At 34.2% G+C, this 21,721-nt stretch overlaps 1 protein-coding gene across 2 annotated transcripts in view; it reads left to right on the top strand.

Annotated features, from left to right (window-relative positions):
- Window positions 1-21,721, top strand: part of A1CF (APOBEC1 complementation factor) — an 87,660-nt gene that overhangs the window by 26,647 nt on the left and 39,292 nt on the right. For both annotated transcript variants that reach the window (XM_056120632.1, XM_056120631.1), the window contains exons 2-4: window positions 1,351-1,494; window positions 18,104-18,238; window positions 19,620-19,750. In XM_056120632.1, the coding sequence (XP_055976607.1) occupies window positions 1,396-1,494; window positions 18,104-18,238; window positions 19,620-19,750 (365 nt within the window). In that variant the 5' untranslated portion in view covers window positions 1,351-1,395. The remainder of the gene's footprint in view (window positions 1-1,350; window positions 1,495-18,103; window positions 18,239-19,619; window positions 19,751-21,721) is intronic.

The raw sequence follows: 21,721 nt of genomic DNA, 5'->3' as shown, positions 1-21,721 counted from the left end.
AACAGCACTTCTAAGTTTCATTGTACTGAAATGATCGTCTCAGTTTCCTTCTGTTTTGGATCACCCAATATTTGGCCTAGTTTCCTATATTATTAGTGTTTCACTCATTCTGAATCTTCAAATTACAAACAAAACCAGTACCAAAAAATCTCAATGCATAGGACAGAAAACCTTTTAAAGGGCCAATAGCAAACTGTGTTAAATTGCACATCATTCAAACCATTATAAGATATGTTTGCTCTCTCTTGGTTGGCACAATGCAGTTGAACAGAGTGAGAAGCACAGAACCTTCCTTGAGCCACTTACACACACACATCCAATCGGTCAGTTATGTCCCTATTACCTGAGAGTCTAGCCAGAATCACACTATCCTAGCCTGGAACATTCCACATTATACTGCCCTGGTCATGAGATATGAGCAACCATGACATTTGGAATGCTGATTTTAACTAATGTTCTCAAGTAGAAACTAAAGACAACAAAACATTAAAACTCATATTCTTTTATAAATTCATATTTAACATGGACATTATAAACGTTCACTATTTCTTAGCTCTTCTGAAAGGATTTCATGTTCTCTGAAGAATCATGTGTATGGTATGAGGTTCAGTGTTAGTAGGCTCTCTCAGAAAGATCCATTGCTGAGCTGTAGCTATAGTGCAGTGGGTAAGGTGGTTGCCTTGATTGCAGCTGACCTGTGTGATCCGCAACCCCACGTAAGATTCCCCCAAGTTCCACTGGGAGTGATCCGCCAAGGAAGCCCTAGTACAACTGACTGTGGCACAGAATCAAAGATCTGTTGTTCTGTTTTGTCAAAATTCATGTGACATTTTTATCATCAAATTTGCACAGTGATTTCTATATAACTGAGAGAGTTCTGGAAATTTATTTCTGGGAAAATGAGTAGATAAATGTCTTTGATAATACATAGATTAGATTAATGAAGTTAATTTGGGATTTTGTTATTTTATCTTTGTTGGTTTAATTTAGTAACAATGCCCTCTTCATACATCTATAAGCACCATTCTGCACATTCTTATGAAAGAACTGGGGTTTTTTTTGCATATTTGGTGACATCTGAGATAATTGGTTGGAGAATTACAAATCTATATTCTAACTGAATGGAACAATTATTCATCTTTGATTTCCAAATTTCAACTGAAACTGAATTTTTAAAACAATAGACTTTGTTTTCCTACTAAGAACATGAGCAATCCTAATTTGTTGCTAGTTACTTTCACTTTAATGATGCTTTTACAGAGAATGTTTCCTAAAGATATCCTTTATGAAAAGGACAAGTTTGGACTTGGCAACAGTAATTTACCTAATTTATCTTAAATTTGATTTCAGTGAGCAACCCTAATTAACCTGATTTTTTGCTGATAATCACTCTCAATGGAATCAAATCACAAATCCGGGGATGGATTGAGCGGCACCCAGAACGAAGCAGCCCTCCGCGCACTGATTCAGCGCACAGGATATAGCTTGGTCCAGGTAGGATCTTCTTGTGACATCTGCAGAAACCCACCATGCTTTTCACAGAGCACGGGGAATATTCATGGTCCAAGATGTAAAAAGCGAATGGCAACCACTTAACTCTTGAGACGGATGTTTCTTGCGGGAGGTAGAAAGTTACACCATTCAATTTTGTGGGTGGCCCTAGAGGTGATATTTTTTTCCACTGTGGGACTACCAACTCAACCTTATCATTTAAATCACTGAACATAATCACAGCAATTCACTCAGACTTAAAAAAGCATTTTAGAATAGGCCAAAACATCTGAAATTTCCCACCTAACGTGATCTGTGAACTACAAGCAAGCCAATGCTTCAAGAATCAGCATAGAACCACGTAAGAGCTAGTTCTGGTTACCAGTGGGATATACACAGCTGATTCCAAATATTAGTCATTTCTCCCACTATTCAGCATTTTTTAAAAGAATAAAACTAATCCTAATATCTTCATGTGTAGAACGATTTTATTGTATATTTTTGTCTTTATGATAACCTCTTTTAGAGACTTGGCAGTATTAGGAATTCAGTGTTAGGTATTAAAAATCTAGTATTAAAGATAAAAATTAATTTCTCATTTGAAGAAATAATGTTGCTATTTTTAGAGTAAAATAAAGTTCTTTAATTTCAAACTATTTCCTTTCATGTACATAATTTTCCAACTTATCTATTTGTTATTATGAGCACAAATGCCAATATAGACAACAAAATATATAGCAGTATCTTTTTATTACATGTTTCCTTTTCAGGTTGTTGGTGTCCTCTGTTGTTCCTCAAGCACTGTCAGGTAGTGGTTCCTGAGCACAGAGTCAGGAGTAATCCCTGAGCAGGGGCTGGAGTGGTAGCACAGCGGTAGGGCGTTCGCCTTACAAGCGGCCAACATGGCCGACCCGGGTTCGATTCCTCCGCCCCTCTCGGAGAGCCCGGCAAGCTACCGAGAGTATTTGATATACCAAACACAGTAACAACAAAGTCTCCAATGGAGACGTTACTGGGCCCGCTCGAGCAAATCCAAAGACAAACCTCTCTAAATTTATACTGCTTCTACCACATAAAATGATACTTTAAGATTTTTATTTTGGGGGTCTCCTAAGTAGTGCTTGGAGACGTTGGGAACATTACTAGTTAGATCTGGCCAATTGAACCTATAGCTCAATGTAAGACCTTAAGGGTGCAGTGCAGCTAGGCCTCTGGTACTGTGGTATCCAGGCCACCCCAGAGGCCCTAGGAGGCCTCCAGGTCTGTACCTAGCAGTGCTTGGAGGAGGCATGAGGTACCAGTGATCGAACTGGGGTTGGCTATCAGGAATCTCTCCAGTCTCTAAAAGGATGCTTTTAAATGGTGTCATATAATAAATCACTGAGAAAATTCTAAAATTCTTTAACATTTGGTCTGTAAAACTAAGATATACTTAAAATATTGGTATGTTTTACAAGTACTCTAGTAAATTAAGTTTCTTCTTCCTTTTTATAATCTATACATCCATAAGCATGTTTAAAGCATTTTGAAATCAGGGTTCTTAAAATCTTATTTATATCTGAAACATTCATGTAAAGACAGCGGTAGTAGAAGGAAGCATTTAACCCCATTTGAAAAGTAATTTATCAGGGGCTGGAGCAATAGCACAGTGGGTAGGGTGTTTGCCTTGCTCGCAGCCGACCCGGGTTCAATTCCCAGCATCCCATTTGGTCCCCTGAGCCCCACCAGGAATAATTCCTGAGTGCAGAGTCAGGAGTAAACCCTGTGCATCGCCAGGTGTGACCTAAAAAGAAAAAAAAAGTAATTTATCAGTAGTTAATCTGATATTTTAATCAGTATTTAAGGGTATTCCCCTTCTAAGAATTTAACTCTAATTATAACATATATATACACTCAATATTATGGTTTCAAATCACTGTTCATAATCACAGCATAATATAAACATTTATATATAATGTATAATTACAATATATATGTATTTGCACCAACTCGTCTCATGGGACTTTTATTTATATTAATACACAAAAATATAAGGATTATTAAGGATATTATTAAACTGTGCATGTAAATTCTAATGTATTTAATTTTATTATATACTTATTTAGTTGTGTTTTTTTTTTGCTACACATGGTGTTGCTTAAGGCTTAATCCTGGCTCCATGTTCAGGAATTATTCCTGAGGGTCTCAAGGATCATATTTGGGATCAAGAATCAAACATGGGAAATGACCCTGATTTTATTCTAGGCACTAACTGTTCCTTTTCCTCAGAAAAAAAATTCTGAGCAAGTTTGATGACTTTTCTGGTAACTATCAAATAATAAAAAAATCTTCCACTGAATAATAAGTATAATAATAAGTACAGGGATTAAGAATAAAGAACATACAGAATATATGTAAACATCCTCCTCCTACTTGGTGGTCTAGGACTTTCATATCCAGACCAGAGAACCAAAGAGACCCATTCTATCTTCAAGTCCTGTTATAAATGAAAGAGCAATTAGCCAGTAAGCAATCATTTAAAAAAATTCTGCAGGACACAAAAGTGCAACATATTGTAAGAGTATGTACAAAGTTTTAAAATAATATGTAATAGAAGTTCAAATAGCATTGGAGGTAATTTTACAAATCTAAAGCTGTGATTTAAACAAATGCTATGATTTGTTTTATAAAGAAACAGAAGGAATATATATTTTATCTCTATAGTTAGAAGCACTTTCAAATAAAATTATATTTAAAAATATATGGTCTTTCTTCATGTAAGTTTGATCTTAGTATTAAATTATATTGAAAAATTTTAAGAATAAGAATATTATAACAAAATAATAAGTAGAATTGGTTACTTATATTTTAAATACCTCAAAAAAGTACTTGCTGTTTTGTGTATGTTGACTAAGCCTGAGAGTAGGTACTATGATCACCTCTAATTTTCAGATAAAGGAAACAGGTACAAGGAAGTTAGGTAACTTATCCAAAATATATAGGCTATAATTACAGAGTGATTGACTAAAATTTTGTTACGATCTACAAAATTTGGAGTTGATATGATGTTATCTTTAAGATTGAAATTTTAGAGATTAATATGCTAGGGTATGCAAAAAATATTTGGTAAGCTAAAATTTTGTAACAAGATTGCCTTTAAGGAATATTTCTTATGCGAATTATTGTTGGATTAAAAGTAAGAAAATGTTAGCCTATTAAAAAACTATGTACAAACAAATATTGGGGTTATTTTTTTTCTTCTGACATCAGAGACAATTTTTCATTGGTGAGATAGTATTTAGAGATTCATCTTAATGGTTTTTCAGTCTATTTGGGTAATCCAGTTGTCATCTACTAACCTGTGCATTTTGACTCTCAGTTCATAAGCTAACAATATGCTGCCCTTTTACCCACATCTAGCTCCTGCAAATAGGCAACTGAAGATGTTTTTAAAGCTATAACTTACTGTATAAAGTATCTTACCTTAAAAAAAAGTTTCCAATAATAAAATAGAAACCTAAAATTCTAAGATCCAATTACTAAAGCCTTTAATGAGGATATAAAAATGAATATGACTCAACTCAATCATTTTGAATGCACTGAAAAATCTCTTCAGTTTCTGAAAGCAAAGTAAGGTAAATCACCCCAGACCTAAATCATAGACTAAACTAGTCCCTATCATACATAAATTGTGTAATTTGGAATCACTCCCTCTCTCACTCTTTGTCTGGGAGATTTCTTAGTTTTATTTTGTAACCATGTCAGTCATGGTTTTAAGATTTTTTATATATGCTAATGTAATTATTGGCCAATAAAATGGTAATTAGAAGATATCAGTCTAGAATTCCTTGTAACTTAAGGCTTAATCCTGGCTAAATAATCCTTTAGCCTTCTCAACACTTCATTCTACTTTCTCTGTATTAGAAGAAAAAATGATATTTTTAAAAGGAAAATCAAGTTTTAACAAAATATCTCTGCTTAAAACTGAAGATAAATAAACTTACTATTATTCAATGCCCTTAAAATGATCATTTAGGAGGCTGGAGCGATAGCACAGCGAATAGGGCGTTTGCCTTGCACACAGCTGACCGGGGTTCGAATGTCAGCATCCCATATGGTCCCCTGAGCACCGCCAGGAGTAATTCCTGAGTGCAGAGTCAGGAGTAATCCCTGAGCCTCACTGGGTGTGACCCAAAAAAGCAAAAAAATAAAATAAAATTATCATTTAAAACTTTATGGTATCTGTGAAGTTAGGGTTTGAACTCATTACCTTCATTGCTTGCAAGTCTCTGACATTGAGTGCTGAATACTTGCAAAACAAGAATTTAAAAAAACAGAGTGTGACCAATTTCTCCTCTCTTATCACTAGCAAGACAAATACAACTGACAAAAATAGACTCTTACAAGTTACTTAATAACATGCGGCCAGTCTTTTATATAGGAACTGATGCAACAATATATACTTGTGAGGGTCTGAAAGCCTACTTTGTGATAGCACTATTTATAATTGGTACATAATCTATTTATCTTATATTGATGGTTGAAAATTTCATCAAATTACTTCAGAGAATAAAATACCTTATTACTGTGGGCTGGAGCGATAGCACAGCGCGTAGGGCGTTTGCCTTACAAGCGGCCAACATGGCTGACCCGAGTTCGATTCCTCCGCCCCTCTCGGAGAGCCCGGCAAGCTACCGAGAGTATTCGATATGCCAGACACAGTAACAACAAAGTCTCCAATGGAGACGTTACTGGGCCCGCTCGAGCAAATCGACGATCAACGGGAGGGCCTTTACCTTTTACTGCAACTGCATATGTAGTTATTCAATAGTATTACTGATAAAACCTGGGCAATAATGCTCACAAGTTAAAATCTCAACTTCACCTCAAAGTATTTCTATATGGAAGGAAGGAAGTTGCAATGTCAACTTATAAATAGCATTTTTTAAAATAATTCTAAATTATATATTGAGAAAAAGCTATTATTTCAAAGGAAGACAAAGAAATATTCACAACTTAATGTTTAGTCAAAAAATGAAAATTTATATGCAAGAGCCTCCAAATAATATTTTAAGTAATTATTTGTATGCATACCAAAATATTTCAATATCAATAAATTATATTTTAATTATGATAATTATTTATTACTTCATGCTCTTATTTATCTAGATAACTTCAAATTTTTTTACTTCAATGGCAGTCTCATAAAGTATTAAAAATTCCTCAGAAACATTCAGTTAGAAACAAATATTAAACAAAATTTATGGTGAGAATATCATCACAGCTCAATAATAATGCTGGCCTTCATTAGGCCGGCCAATAAAATCTTTACATTGAAATTTCATATTAATATAGTCCAATCTTCTATTTTCAACTTAGTAAGCAACTCCCAGAGTTACATAGCCAGAGGACAGCAACTCTATGACTCAGACAGATATGACTATAGTCCATTTTTATAGTGATTGAATGCAATGGATGTTTTATATATCTTTAAAGAGTTGGCTTTTAAGAAGCCTAAAATATCACCTATGTAGTCTTTTCCAAAAAACATTTGTTAACTCCAACTCTATACCTTAATCTAGCACTCTATGTTAAAAGTAAATTTAAAGTTTTGAAAGCAAATTATTTTCTACAACATAGATGAGTATCTAAAGTTCCTTAAAGGAAAGGGAAAGACAGTATAGGAGTACAGGGGTTACGGTGTTACATTTCATGTGTCTGACCCCAGGTTGATTCCTGGCACTGCGTACCATATCCCAAGCACCACTAGGAGCAATTTCTGAGCACTGAGCTCATATAATTAGGCCTTCCAGGTTTGTCCAACCTGAAAAGCCAACCAGGTTTGTCTCCTAATCCAAAACTATAAAAATAAATAAAGTTTCTTAACAGAGACAAGAGCCAACTCATGCCCTCCATATTTAGTCACATTGATTCCACAAGGAGAAGCATGCTATTCCTGCCTTCATAAGATTAGTCTCATTTTATTTTATTTTATTTTATTTTAGGGTTTAATTTTTTTAAAATTTTTAATAATGAGACATCATGAGGTACAGTTGCAGATTTACACTTTTTTGTGCTTGGGTTTCAATTATACAATGATCAAATACCCATCCCTTCACCAGTGCCCATTTCCCACCACCACGGATCCCAGTATCCCTCCCACCCCCATCCCCCCAAGATTTGTCTCATTTTAAGACAGAAAATAAACAAGAAAAAGTCAAAATCATAACAGCTCCAGTAAGCACCATGAATGTTAAAAGAAATAGGCAGTATGACAAAGAATGACAATAGACTTTCTTCTTAAAAGTGTGGAAAGGCTGAAGAGAGAGTACCTGGGTTATGGCCCATTGGCTTGAATATTGCCAACCCTGGATTAATCCCCAGAACCACATGTTTCCACAAAGCATTGCAACAAACCTGGAGGTGTTCAAACACCACTGGTCTGGTTATCTGAAAATTACCAGAATAATTGCCTAGACCTCCTGATCACCACTTGGAAGATGTACCCCCACCTACAGAAAGAGAGAGACAGAGAGAGAGTACTCTCAAACTAAGAACCAAATATTCTCTTATTTGTATTCTTCAAGTTTTTCTTGTTATGAATACTTTCATATGTGGAATTTCAAAACAACCACATATTTTATTCTCATTTTCTCATTTCCTTAACTTGATGTGTAAAAATCAAGGTGCAAATCATGGTGTGAAAGCAACTTAATCAACTTCAATCTGATTAAGAGGGAATCTCTCTTCCAAGCCTGCCCCAAGCTAATGCCTCCTTATTGGCTTGATATAATGCACTTTTATAACTTTACTTAGGTATTGCTTAGTTTTCTTTTTTCTGTGACCAAAAATAATAAATTTAAGATGGCATATTTATCATTTGGTTTCATCTAGACCAAATGAAGCCGAGTTTGGTGAGAAATAGAGGAAAAACACTGTGACACTGACAATCGTTTCCAATCACCACACAAAGTCGTCAGGAAAGAATAGGAATTTTACTTCTTTGGTAAAATACAGTTCGTGGGTCCTAGTTTTTCTTGTATTGCCTTGTATTGTTCACAACACCTGCTTACATCTCTCTTATCCAAGGATATAGGTCATTTACCAAGGGCATGAATACTAATTCTTTAAATAGGTGGCACTAAGCTTGAGAACAGAATGAGACCAATAGCTCATCCCAGTCAGATGTTTTCCTAAGCTTATCATCCCAACTACCCACAAGCCAACTTTATTTTAAATCTTACAAGAAGCCTTCTTCCGCTAGCCAGAAATGCCATAGCATGGTGTGGAAGACTTAAATGAAGGGACAATTCAGTGAGTCTTTTATGGAGAGTTTGTGTGATGGTGACTTCAGCAATCTGAGAAACAGAAATGCATTCCAGAAGCTATTTTCGAACGGCAATGAATGTCTCCTCAAATAACCTGATCGTTATATGAATGGTCTCCAACAGAAGTTTCAAAAATCTTTGCAAACTATATATTATAATACATTACTTAAACAAGATGCACATAAGGTTTTCAAAAAATTTTATCGCCAAAAAGCAGTGAAAAGTCCGAGGTAAAGTTCAGCAGGTAAGGCACTTGACTTGCACGTGGCCAACATAGGGCCCTGAGCACCTCCAAAAGTGATCCTTAAGTAGAGACAAGAGTAAGCCCTGAACACCACCAGGTGTGTCTTAAAAAGAAACCATAATATCAGAATGAACTTCATGACTGAAAGATTTAGATGATTCAACAGTTCTTTGGACTTTGCCCCTTGACCACAGGCAACTTCAAGACATTTGTTGTTGTTACCTGTTTAATACTGATGATAGGAGTGACTTTACATTTTCAGAACTAAAAACTTTACCATAATGGATGTAAAAGCAGCTTTCTAATATACATAGGCTAAAAAGAAGGGAAAAAAATGTGAGTTCACAGAGCTAAGTAATGAAGAATTTGCACAGAACTTCAGCTGTGATTCTTTCTGTGATTCGTTCCTGAGGTGCAGAGCAGAGCTCTGAAATTATGTCAAATGAATGACACAATTACGCAGCTTAATTAACTGTGAATTAGATACTGAAAGAATTATCCACTTTCAGTTCTCTTTGGGCTGGAGCAAGAACACAGCAGGTAGCGCGTCTGCCTTGCACATGGCTGGCCTGGCTGAGCCAGGTTCGATTCCTCCGCCCTCTCAGAGAGCCTGGCAAGCTACCAAGAGTATATCGCCTGCACGGCAAAGCCTGGCAAGCTACCCGTGATGTACTCAATATGCCAAACACAGTAACAACAAGTCTCACGATGGAGACATTACCGGGCCCACTTGAGCACATCAATGAACAATGGGAGGACAGTACAGTGCAGTGGAGTTCTCTTCGAAGTTTTCTGATCAGAGAAAGTAAGTTGAAGACTTGTTGAACTTTCCCAACTTCAGATAATCTTAGCAAGCCTAGTGCTCAAATTTTAGTGAGCAGAGTCATATCTCGATCATGATTCCCTTTTTTTGTAACTATTTTCCATTGGTTCAAAAAGATCTCAGAGTTCCATTTTCAAGTACCATATTTGTTTTGTTTCTAGAGGTTTGTTTATTTTTTAATATTTTTATTGAAATAAAAAACTGATATAAAAAGTTATTGATAGTTGAGTTTTAGGAATATAATATTTCAACACCAATCCCACCACCACTGTCAACCTCCTATACCAATTTTCCATACTTTCCCTTCCCCAACCCCTCACTGACCCCCCAATACACTTTATCCCCCAACTCCGCATGCCACCTTTCACACAGAAATTCAGGTAAGATAGTGAATCAATGCACAGAATTAAGTAATTAACAAAATAGATGGTAGATAGATATATTCATTGGAGATGTGCGGCTTTAAAATAATCCTACAAATTTTTCATTAGGAATAAATTGACTAATTTACAAGTATTCCAATGAACATTTTCCCACATTTAAATATAGTGACAAAATCAACTTCCCTTTTACTAGCACGCACTGTCATCACAAAAGCCTTACAATCATCTCATCAACACTAATACTCTACCAAGAAAAACATTGAAAGTCAGGAAAGATTAAATGACTTCCCATATCCCTCTGCTTAACAGCAATTAAAATTCATCAGTATATGATATGGAGAAAAATGAACGTATAAAATTTTTCACTGTATCATTTTTTTCTCACATAACATCAAGTGCATTAGATGAAATTCTCCTTGGCAGCTCATAAAGGATAGAAGACTAATTACCCAAACCAATATGCATATGTATATACATATATGCAGAAGCATTTTATATGCATTTTGACAGCTTTATGTAATTCAACCAAATTGTTAACAGCTATAATATTAGTTATTATATTGGATCTGGATGTCAAATTGGATCTGGAAGTAAATAAAACTTTGGATGCGTCTATTGAATAGTTGATACATGCCAAAATGATAAAAGGTCAAAATGAACAAAAGAATCACTAAAGCTTTCATCTTAATTCTTAGATGGAATCAAAAAATTTCTGTGTACTAGTGTTAAGACACATCCCCGAACTAGAAGTAAACATAAACATGGAAAATGCCATTCTATCATTACATTGATTTTGCAGCAAAATGTGAACAATCTTAGAAATTAGATGACATTCTCTACTTCCTTTGTAGAAAGATGCAAAAAAAATGTTTTCTGATTTCCAACTTTGCGTATGGATGCTCTTGAATTTGAGTAAATAGTATAGTCCAATGCACTAGCCAAGAAACATATTGAAAAAAGCTTTACAAAATCAAGTTATTTTAAAAAGTATGCTTGCTTTTGAACTTCAAAGTTTGAGATACTGAACTTATACTGACTAAATTGTCATCTATAACCAATAAATATAAAAGGAAATGATTCAAGATATTAAATGTATCATTGGACAGCATAAATTACTTCTTCCTCCCTAATACAATAATAACTTGAAATTTTCCTAAGCAATAGCCTTCAATATTAGTTTTCAAAATGTTGCAAGTATGTGATTCAGAATTTGCAAATAATTTTTTATCAAAGAACCAAATTATGCCTTTTTTACAGGGACTACCCCTGCAGAATTATAAGGATATAGGAGACACTCCCAATGATGTCCTGCAGAACAGGCCTGACAGTTTAGTTTCTGCACTAGCCATGAAGTAGTGCTCAAGTAGGCATCGCTTAGAGTACACCATCAGTGGTAGTGCAGGATCCAACACAGTGTGTCTTGCATGCTAAGCATGTGCTTTACCATTTGAGATACCTCCCAATCCCTCATCAAATATGAGGGCTCAGGAACAGTAAAAAACAGATTTTGCCAAGAGCTAAAATCTATTTGCATCTTTCTTCTGAATTTTTGCAGGGGACAGATAACACCAATATTATTTAGTTAGAATCAATTAAAGCAAAAGCAACTATGTCTAGTCAAGTTCATATTATAATAAATATCTTTATTTATGTAAATGTGAAGCCACAGCTTTTATGTGGTGCTTATGGTCTTCTAGCATAGACTCCAATAAATGATAAAATGAAACACTGACCAATAAACTCACTGATCTATAATCTCATTAATCACATTTTGACAGTAGGCTTTACAATACAAGCTAACTTTACATTTGAGTATTATATTCATCTCTAGATTTTCTCTGTTTTAATTTTAATTCTGTATTTTACAAATTTCAACATCCCATTCAATCACTCTTTATATCACAATTATTACTACTCTTTTCACTTAAAAATAATATCTTGCATTTATATAGATGTGTTTTACAATAATTGTTTAAAAACAGTTGGTATAGGCAATGCCATTTTCTACTGTATATGTTAAGTTATTTTTTAAAACCTCCTACCTTAAAATGAATTTTACATAGAGGAATTTACTGATGTTACAGGATGTGAGGTGCCAAAACAGATAATTATCTTTTATAGAAAATTAAAAAATTTTTATATATTTCTGCATATTCCTTCTAAAACAATTTTATTGTTCAGGCAATAAGAGTAAAATAATATCTAAAGTGGGGTTTCTTATCTTTGAGGGCTGCCATGCAAATGCAATTACATTTGGATTTCTCCTGGTAAAATAAGATCACATTTGGGCCAGAGAGAGCTCAATAGACTGCCTTCATACTTTGAAAGTAGGAGATCATAATTTCATTCCCAACACTATTATGGGACTGAGCACTGCTAGGAGTGACCCCCAAGCAATAACTCAGAATAGCCTCTGAGCATTGCTTGGTGTGCACCAAAAAAACAAACCAAAACTAGAATTATATTCAGTGAGTTCTTTTGATTCACCTTACTTAAGGTCCCTTAGATTTTCCTTGAACTCGATCACATAACGAGATAGACGGTTTAAATTTAGGCTAAAAAATGATAAATAAAAATGATGTCTAGACTTCATTCAACCTCATAAATGCAAAACTAGAAAAGTACTATGTAAGTTTATGAACTGAAATAGCCACAGTCGACAGATACATTCTCAGAGCATTGGCTGGTATCAACTGTGAGAGCAGTTCTCACACCCAGCTAGATATTCTGGGTAGGACCCTGGTGACTGGAATATTGATTAAGATTAGAAATGCAATCAAGCACCTGAGAGAACAGGAATAGAAACTAGTTCAAATACAGTCCATTTAAAAATGGTTAAAAGAACACATGAAAGCAGTTTAGACAAGGAATGCATACAACTCCTTCCCTCTTAGCAAGCAAAAACAAAGGACCAAAGGGAAAGAACCACCATAAAATTATTACAGATTTGGAACATAAAATTTCCAAAGAACCAATAAAGAATGAAATTATTCCGGAATCAAGACTGAATGATTATTTATTAATGTCCTTATCCTATATAAATGGATCATTTATAGAGACAACAAAACAGCTGGTCTCTGCATCTGATGAAATTGAACAAGAAAAAAGGAATAACATATACAATGCAAAAGTTTGAGGTTGTTGAGCCTGAAAAGTCATCATGACTTTAAACTGTATTTATGTCATGAAGCTCGCCAGTTTTTTTTCAATTTTGTAAAAGTTTCTTTCTTTCTTTCTTTTATTGAATCACCGTGAGATACAGTTACAAAACTTCCATGTTTGAGTTTCAGTCAATGATCAAACACCCATCCCCCTACCAGTGCACATTTTCCACCATCAATGTTGTCAGTATCCCCTCCCCTGCCTCTATTTCCCTCTTACTCTCTCTCGACTTATGGGCATTATGGTTTGCAATAGAGATACTGAGAGACCATCATGTTTGGTCCTTTATCTACTTTCAGCACACATCTCCCATCCCAAGCGATCCCTCCAACCATCATTAACCTAGTGATCCCTTCTCTATCCCAGCTGCCTTCTCCCCCAGCTGATTGGGCAGGCTTCCAACCATGGAAAGCTCACCAGTGTAAAGATCAGAAAGCTTTGGTTTATTCTATGGCAAAATAAATATAACTCTAGCCAAGTTACATGATATTTCTGGGTTCATTTACCTCACCTTAAAAAAATAAGCTTATTGGGCAATATAAAAATTTAAAAAATAAGATAAAATCATGTCTGAAAACATACTCAGAATTCATTTTTGTCTCTACTTACTGCTGAAACATGTTGTGTGCTTTGATTTGTCATTTATAAAATGAAAATTAGAGTATAATCATCTCATTCTGTTAGTTTGGAAGGTTTGTTGAGATTAATAAATTTATACCATAATGCAAAAACACAGAAGCACTAAGTGCTGTGCCTGTCTCAATTAAGTTAGATGCTATTCTGGCCGTTGTTTGTTGTTTGTTTATTCTTTGTCTGTTTTGGGATTTTTGCTGTTGTTACATTTATGTGCAAGTAACTAAAGTTAATTCTGGTTGACTAAGTACTGAAATATTTTTTAAAAGATATTAGCATACTGAGTCTTTGGATTTGAAAATGTACATTTAAGAATAAACTTTTACACAATAATCCCAAGACCACATTAATTTTTTTAATAAAATGTACATTAGTACCACTGTAATTTCTGTACCAGATTTGATTTACTTTATTATAACCATGACTACCCCAGCTATAAAGGAAGCTAGAAATGCAAGCTTATGGAATTATTTTGAACACAGCTTTGTCCAAATTATATATGTGTAAATATATATAATTGGATTTTATATGGATATATATAGAGAGAGAGTTGACCATAGTCCACACAACCTCCACAGTATTATATATTCCCTAAAATGATTTGTTGAAGTTTGCACAGATTTACCCAAATCCAAGAAGATGGTATGTATAATAGCCTAAAGTCTAAATAGGCTGCTTAAAATATATGTCACAAAAGAAACTTAAAATGTTCTTATAAATAATCAACTAGATAATTTCAATATTCAATATTGAAATTAGTCATTACATAATTATAGCATAATTGAGTCTTCAAATTTTAATTTACTGAATTGAAGATTTATACCTATTTATATGTGACTAGAGAGATTAGTAAATGAATTCCAAGCCTTCTTTTGGAAAAAAATGTAAGTTCACAGAGTTTAATTAACTTTCCCTAATGGAAAACTGAAAACTATATTCCTTCTCACTAAACTATTAATATAGCTATTCTGCTTTGGGAGAATGCATCCAAAATGGACATCAGCCAAGAGGGGAAGGAGCAGTTATAACTGTGCTTTATCTATTTTAAACTCCTCAACTATAAAAATCATGCCTAAAATACCAGCAATCCAGTTCCCAACTGTCCTGAGTAATGGACAGCTATTCTAACCCCATGACTAATGCCCAACGCCTGTCTTAAATTGCTCTGGACCTCCACCACTACATTCCAAGGCCAGTGGGTGGTTCACAGAGCAAATTTTCTCCATTGTGTGAACTTCATGAACTTTCTGGCATCTCTAAACCTATAGAACTCTTTATGACCCTAAAACAGTTCTCAGAGGTTTTTTTTGTTTGTTTTTGTTGTTGTTTTTAAGAGCTTATAGGAACCACAGAAAGGAAACAGACTTTCCTGCATATTTTGGCTCATATGCAGCTGAAGTTTCCTATACACATAATATGCACAAAAGTCTCTTGAGATTTTCGGCAATTTTATCAAGAAAGAAAAAATTTAAAGGATAATCTAATGAGTGCCTGTTTTCAAACTATTAGGCAAAGCTTGTTAAAGCAAAAATTATGATAGAGCCAATATATTGCTATGGGATGAAAATCTGGTTTCTTCAAACTGACGGGTAAAAGTAAAGTACTCTCAAACTTAATTAAATGCATTCCAACAGAACATTAAATCATATATTTGGAGCTGTTTAAAATATCAAAAGTGGTGTTAGAGGGATCTTTATTAAGCAAATGAAAACGGTTGACCCAAAAATTAGATTGCAATTCAGCTATATGAATATGCCTCTCTGTAAGCCTTAGACGTGAAATAAATGGGCTGAGTAGATAGCTAAAATGGTTAGAGCACATACCTGGCATGCAGAGGGCACCAGGTCAATCCCTAGTCTCCTAACACCGCCATGTTTATCCCTGGTAGCCCTCAGTACTGCTAGGAAGGCACCAAAACAAAATTAAAACACACAAAAAAGATGTATGTTCTCCCCTCAAATTTGTATTATAAAATTACTAGGAAATGGGAAGGATTTTAAATATAGAAGAATTTGGAATTTAATGTCATGGTAATCTTTTTCCACTGTAGTAATTCAAATGCGTAGATCTGTTATGTGATTCTTTCCAAGGCTACAAAATATAAGAATGAAGAGGACAAATTCTGAAACCAAACTGCCTGCATTCAAGTTCTGACTTCTCTATTTCCCAAGAATGTGACGTCAGAAAATAGTTCTTTCACAAAATGGGGAGAGTAATAGCACTAAGCTCATGATGATTTTAAGGATTATAATAGTATTGATTTACCTAGTAAGTGCAGAAAAGAAATAAAATATTTCACATGTCTTGAAAATATAAAAATGTTTCAAATTTACATTTTAAAGGAAATTCTTAGTTAACGTGTAACTCATTCCGAGAGTTCTTTTTTTCTATAGCACTTTGCATTCCTCAGATTTCTCAAAAATAATTTTGTAACTGACTATTCCGAGAGAGCACATAAAGAAAGAAAAAAATACAAAAAGTTTTGAGACAAACATTTAAATATTTAGTAAGATTTTTGAAAATTATCCAGATGTATGAGGCAAAAGTAATCATAGTAAGAATACCTATCTAGCACTATAATAAAAATCATTTAGGATAAAGAAGTAATTATAGCACTGACATTTGAGTGCTATAATCCAAAAACTCTTTGTGCTAATACCTAAAATAGTTGAGAAAGATTAGTTGATGCATGTAAAGATTAAGCCATGAATTTAGAATGTTTAATTTTAAACTATTTCTTAAAACAATGCATTTAACCATTAATGTTACACATAAAAAATATTTAGAAGGACAGAGATAATATTTTAACAGTAGTTACATCTGTGTTTGAATAGGTTGTTATGCAGAGTGAAATACAGAAGAATTTCTATTTTCATCTTACATATTACACATTACGTGGTTCTTATAGCTCAAGCCTTTACAAAAGTATCAATCAGAGTCAGTAAAACATTTGGAAATTTGGTTCCTTTTATTTTCTTTTCTCCAAAATCACAATAAAGTATAAAGACAATGTGCTTAGTCTATGCATAAGAGAAAAGCTAATTTACCTTTCCAAGCAAATGAACTAATTTCAGATCAATAATGGTTCATTAGTTCCCATGCTTCACTTTGGGGCTTTTAAAGCTATTTTTAGGTCTTGAACCTCAAGAAAAAGTCAGTATGCACCAATGTCATTCCTCTTTAAAAGAGGTACTGACTTTACCAAAGATTTGTTAGAAAAAAGAGAAAAAATATAATCTAGTTCTATTTGGATTGGTAAATATCAATAGCATACCAACAACCATCCAACATTATTTGGATCTAATACCTCTATCAAAAACCTCTCACTATCTTGCCTATTTTAGAAACATTTAAATCCTTCCCCAAATAACCCCCAAATTAGCCAGCCCACTCCTTAGCCAGCCCTCTCCTTACAATGTCAATTTTCATAAAGTTTCTATTTGTGGACCAATATTGCCATACTTAACATATGAAACCACTAAAACTAGGGAGGCAAAAAAATAATTAATAACTATTGAATATGCATTACCTGCCAAGAATTATGTCATGCATATTTAATGCATTATTCCCATTGATCAAAAACTGATGCTATTCCACATGCCGTAAGAGAAAGCTGAGATTCTGAGAAGCTAATTCATTTTTCCAAGACCCCACAGCTACTGAGTTATACAGCCACCCCCAAGTATTTTAATTCTTATGACAACACCACACTTCAATTCAATATCAGAGACCTGAATTCAAATTATGGTCAGATCCCTTACAATCAGGTTGTGATAAATTTGAATAACCGCAGAAAATAAGTAATCCCTTATGTTTTTTAGCAGTTAACATGATTTCATAGTGCATTAGTTGAACAAATTGCTGAAACACAAAGCATGTCATTAAAATCCGCATAAAAGAAAGTCTTTGAGTTTTATCCTTTGTCTTGCTTGCTACTATGACTTGTTGATGATAAATATGCTCCTTGCTGCGAAATGATTCAAAAAAATATCCAAAGTACTCAAACTAAAAATTCAATTGTTTTCTTTTCTTTCTCATACAATTCACTTTGGAATTTCAGGAAAATGGACAAAGAAAATATGGAGGCCCTCCACCTGGTTGGGACGCTGCACCCCCAGAAAGGGGTTGTGAAATTTTTATTGGGAAACTTCCTCGTGACCTTTTTGAGGATGAACTTATACCATTATGTGAAAAAGTAAGTCCAACTTTAATATGAATTTTCTTTTCTTTCAAAGGATATCTACTCCACTTCGCTTTCAGTCTATTTTTCATGTGATGGTTTCTCTTCTATGATTTGCCATTCCTCAGTCATGAACAAAGTTAAACACTGTTAACAACCTTGGTATTAACAAAGTCCCTTTATTATCATTGTTCTTGACACAGATCTTTGTCAGTAATTAACTTTTTGAACTACCATTGCTAATTACTGTATCTTGATTCCTGACTGACACTGTAAATTCACTTTCTATCAAAAAAACTACAAAAATTAATAAAATATTACTTTATCCCCACATTTTATGCCAGTATCAACTGTATGTAAATTAACTTTAGATTCAGAACTGCTTCTAATTTTCCATATGCAATGATAATGGGCATGTGGACAAATTTTGATGAGTCTTATGTATAGAACCTGAATAAGCATCAAAGAAAATGTGAAACACAGAAATGAAAAATACTTGAACTCTTTTTTCATGAGCACCACAAAAAATAGGCATCCATCTCTGAAAATTTTGAGGTTAAGTGGGATAAAATTGAGCTAAATTTAACCTACCACTGGGGTAATTCCATAAATTTAATGATGCCTCTTCTGCCTACCCTACACCTTTTATCTACTTGAGCCATCCTTCTTAAAGAAGAAAACAACAAGAAATTGTTGATTCTGGATTTCAATAGAACTTTCTTAGGTAACAGAAAGAAATAATAGCAAAAGAATAGCCAGAGGAATAGAGTTCCTTCTTAAGAAGGAGATTCTGTCTGTAGATCAGCCATCAGTCTGTAGATCTTGACATTTGTCTTCAAGCTACAGAGTGAGAAAATAGCAGAGATCCCTAGGTCATATGCTGAAACATATCTACTATGCTTTTCTCTGTGCCATGGTGGGTGGGATGAACAGAGGAAGACAGCTAAGAAGTTCAGCAAGGTACCAGATGCATGTTTCTGGTTCTTGTTCAAACATCAGTGATAAAGTACAATCATAAAGATAAAACAATGGTGATTTCAGGGTGCACTCTGGAAGGTAAGGACAAATCTACCAAAAAATTATGCTTCTGATGACAAATTTGTTTTCAGGTTCCTAAAAATATTATATAAATAGCTAGGTAAAATGTCATTTGTTCTGTCAAAATATATTTTGTTAACTCAGGCTGAAATGCCACTTATACATATTTTCTTTATTTAATTTGACTTTGCCCATGAGTCACATAGCAGATCTGAACCTAGAATGAAAATATGAAAACTAGTTCTCGTGGGATACAAATATCAAACATGGTAGAGATAGACTTCATCAAACACTGTGCATGTTTCCATTTGGGAATATCAATGTATAAATATTTTTCTTCGATTTTTATTGCTTGTAGATTGGTAAAATTTATGAAATGAGAATGATGATGGATTTCAATGGAAATAATAGAGGATATGCTTTTGTAACATTCTCAAATAAACAGGAAGCCAAGAATGCCATCAAGCAACTAAATAATTATGAAATTAGGTAAGATCCATCTTTTCTAGATTAATCAGAAAATCAACTGTATCTATTCTATCAAATATTTCTATGACAGAATGTGTAAAACAATAGCCAAATGAGTAATAAAAATGTTTTTAGTTAGTGAAAGTTGAGTGAAAGTTGTTAACAAAATAGTTATGTAATATCAGTACAGTACTAGGTGCCAAACTAAGTTCTGTAACATTCAAAGAATTAAATTTTATGAATTGACCCATTTTATGAATATGGATGGAAAATGTTTAGAGTGTTAGGAATATCAAAATATACTTTTCTTTCCTCACAGTGAACAAACGGATATATCTATTATTTAAAAGAGAAAACAGGAAATGGGATCAAGTTATATGACAATGTGACTACTCTGATTTGAAAAGTAAAAACTGATCTGAGACCTGACTGAAAATAATCAAGTCACAAGTGTCAATCTGGAGGAAAATTATTATAGGGAGAGACAAAAAGCAGCAAGTGCAAAGTTCCAAATTAAAAATCTTGCTGAGTTAGAAAAATTTTTTTAAATGTCTATGCTAATGTGACTGGCACAAAGTAAAAATGATCGAAATGCCTCATATACTGTAATTAACACCTTATATTTTTATGATAATAAAACAAGTCATAGAAGGTCTCTAATTAGATTCATACTTTGTAAAACATTACATGGGTTGTTGGATGAAGAATAGACCATAATAGAAAAAGAATGGAAGCAGAGAAGTCAGTCAAGAGACTGCTGTTGCCTTAGTGGGAAATCTTTTCTTTATGTCAAGAGTATTTGGATATTTACAACATCATTTTTGATGTGGGTCGAGGGTTATACTCAGCAATGATTAGAGATAACTCCTGGCTCTGCACTCAGGGATCACACCTGGTGGTGCTCAGGGGAGCATATGGGATGAAGAGAATCAAACCCTGTTGGCCATGGAAGACAAGCACCACACCCACTATACATCTCCCCAGTTCCTATAGCATAATTTTCAGGCCTTACAACACAGGTGAATAGGCCAGAGGCAGCTGAAGAGAAGCATGCATATCTGTTGCATCATGTACTCTAGCCAGATCATAAGCCTGCAGGAATGATGTTCCCTACCCCTGGTGTAGATGAAGATGTGATATTTGTACTTGGACAGGGAATTAGTGGTGGAGATGGTGGAAAAGAACAGATGGAGGATATATTTAAGAGTTTGAGTAGATAAGATCAATTTAGAGGGTGGATTTATTTATAATTCAGAAGGAAAAATCTGGGATTTGGTTCCAATATATGTGGATGTGGTAGTGTTATTAAGATGTCAGAGACAGAGAATATAAGGAAGCACAAAGAACTCTGCTCAGGAAAACTTCAACCTATGGAAGATAAAGAAGATGGGCACGATGATATTGGTATCAGGAGAGAGGTCGTGGTTAAAATACAAAGTTTTAGATCAGTTAAATATAGATAATGTTGAAATCCCATGGAACGAGCAAAAGTCTCCAGAACATAATTGACCTTCGTATAACAAATAACTGCATTTTTCTTCATGGAATCTGAGATAGCTCCATGAAATTATCCGAATTCAAACTTCTTCACTTGTAGAGAAAACTTTAATAGAATCTTTAATTCTTTTTTTCCTTCTTTTTCATTTCCCTCAATTTTTATTCAGGCACTGTCACTTATAATGTTTTCAAAAATAATTGTTTCAACTGCAACCGCACCACTAAACTCAATTTAACTCAACAGTTCCAACTCCAAACCCACCACAATGTCAGCGTCCCTTCACCAATAACCCAAGGTCCCTTCTCATTAAATTAAATTTTCATAGATTGGGCCACATGTTTATGACATGTTGTATGTTAGTTTACAAGTTATCTCACCTCTTAGATTCTTTTTTTAAGGAAAACATCCAAATTAAGGCCATGCAGCATTAAAAAGCCTTTGAGGTCAGGGAAGACTCACTTGAATGTCAGCAAGTAACAAAAGCTTTCCTCTCT

This window comes from Sorex fumeus, unplaced genomic scaffold (assembly GCF_029834395.1).
Source record: "Sorex fumeus unplaced genomic scaffold, SorFum_2.1 ptg000043l, whole genome shotgun sequence".
NCBI classification, from domain to species: domain Eukaryota; kingdom Metazoa; phylum Chordata; class Mammalia; order Eulipotyphla; family Soricidae; genus Sorex; species Sorex fumeus.
This window is presented reverse-complemented; position numbering and strand designations above follow the sequence as displayed.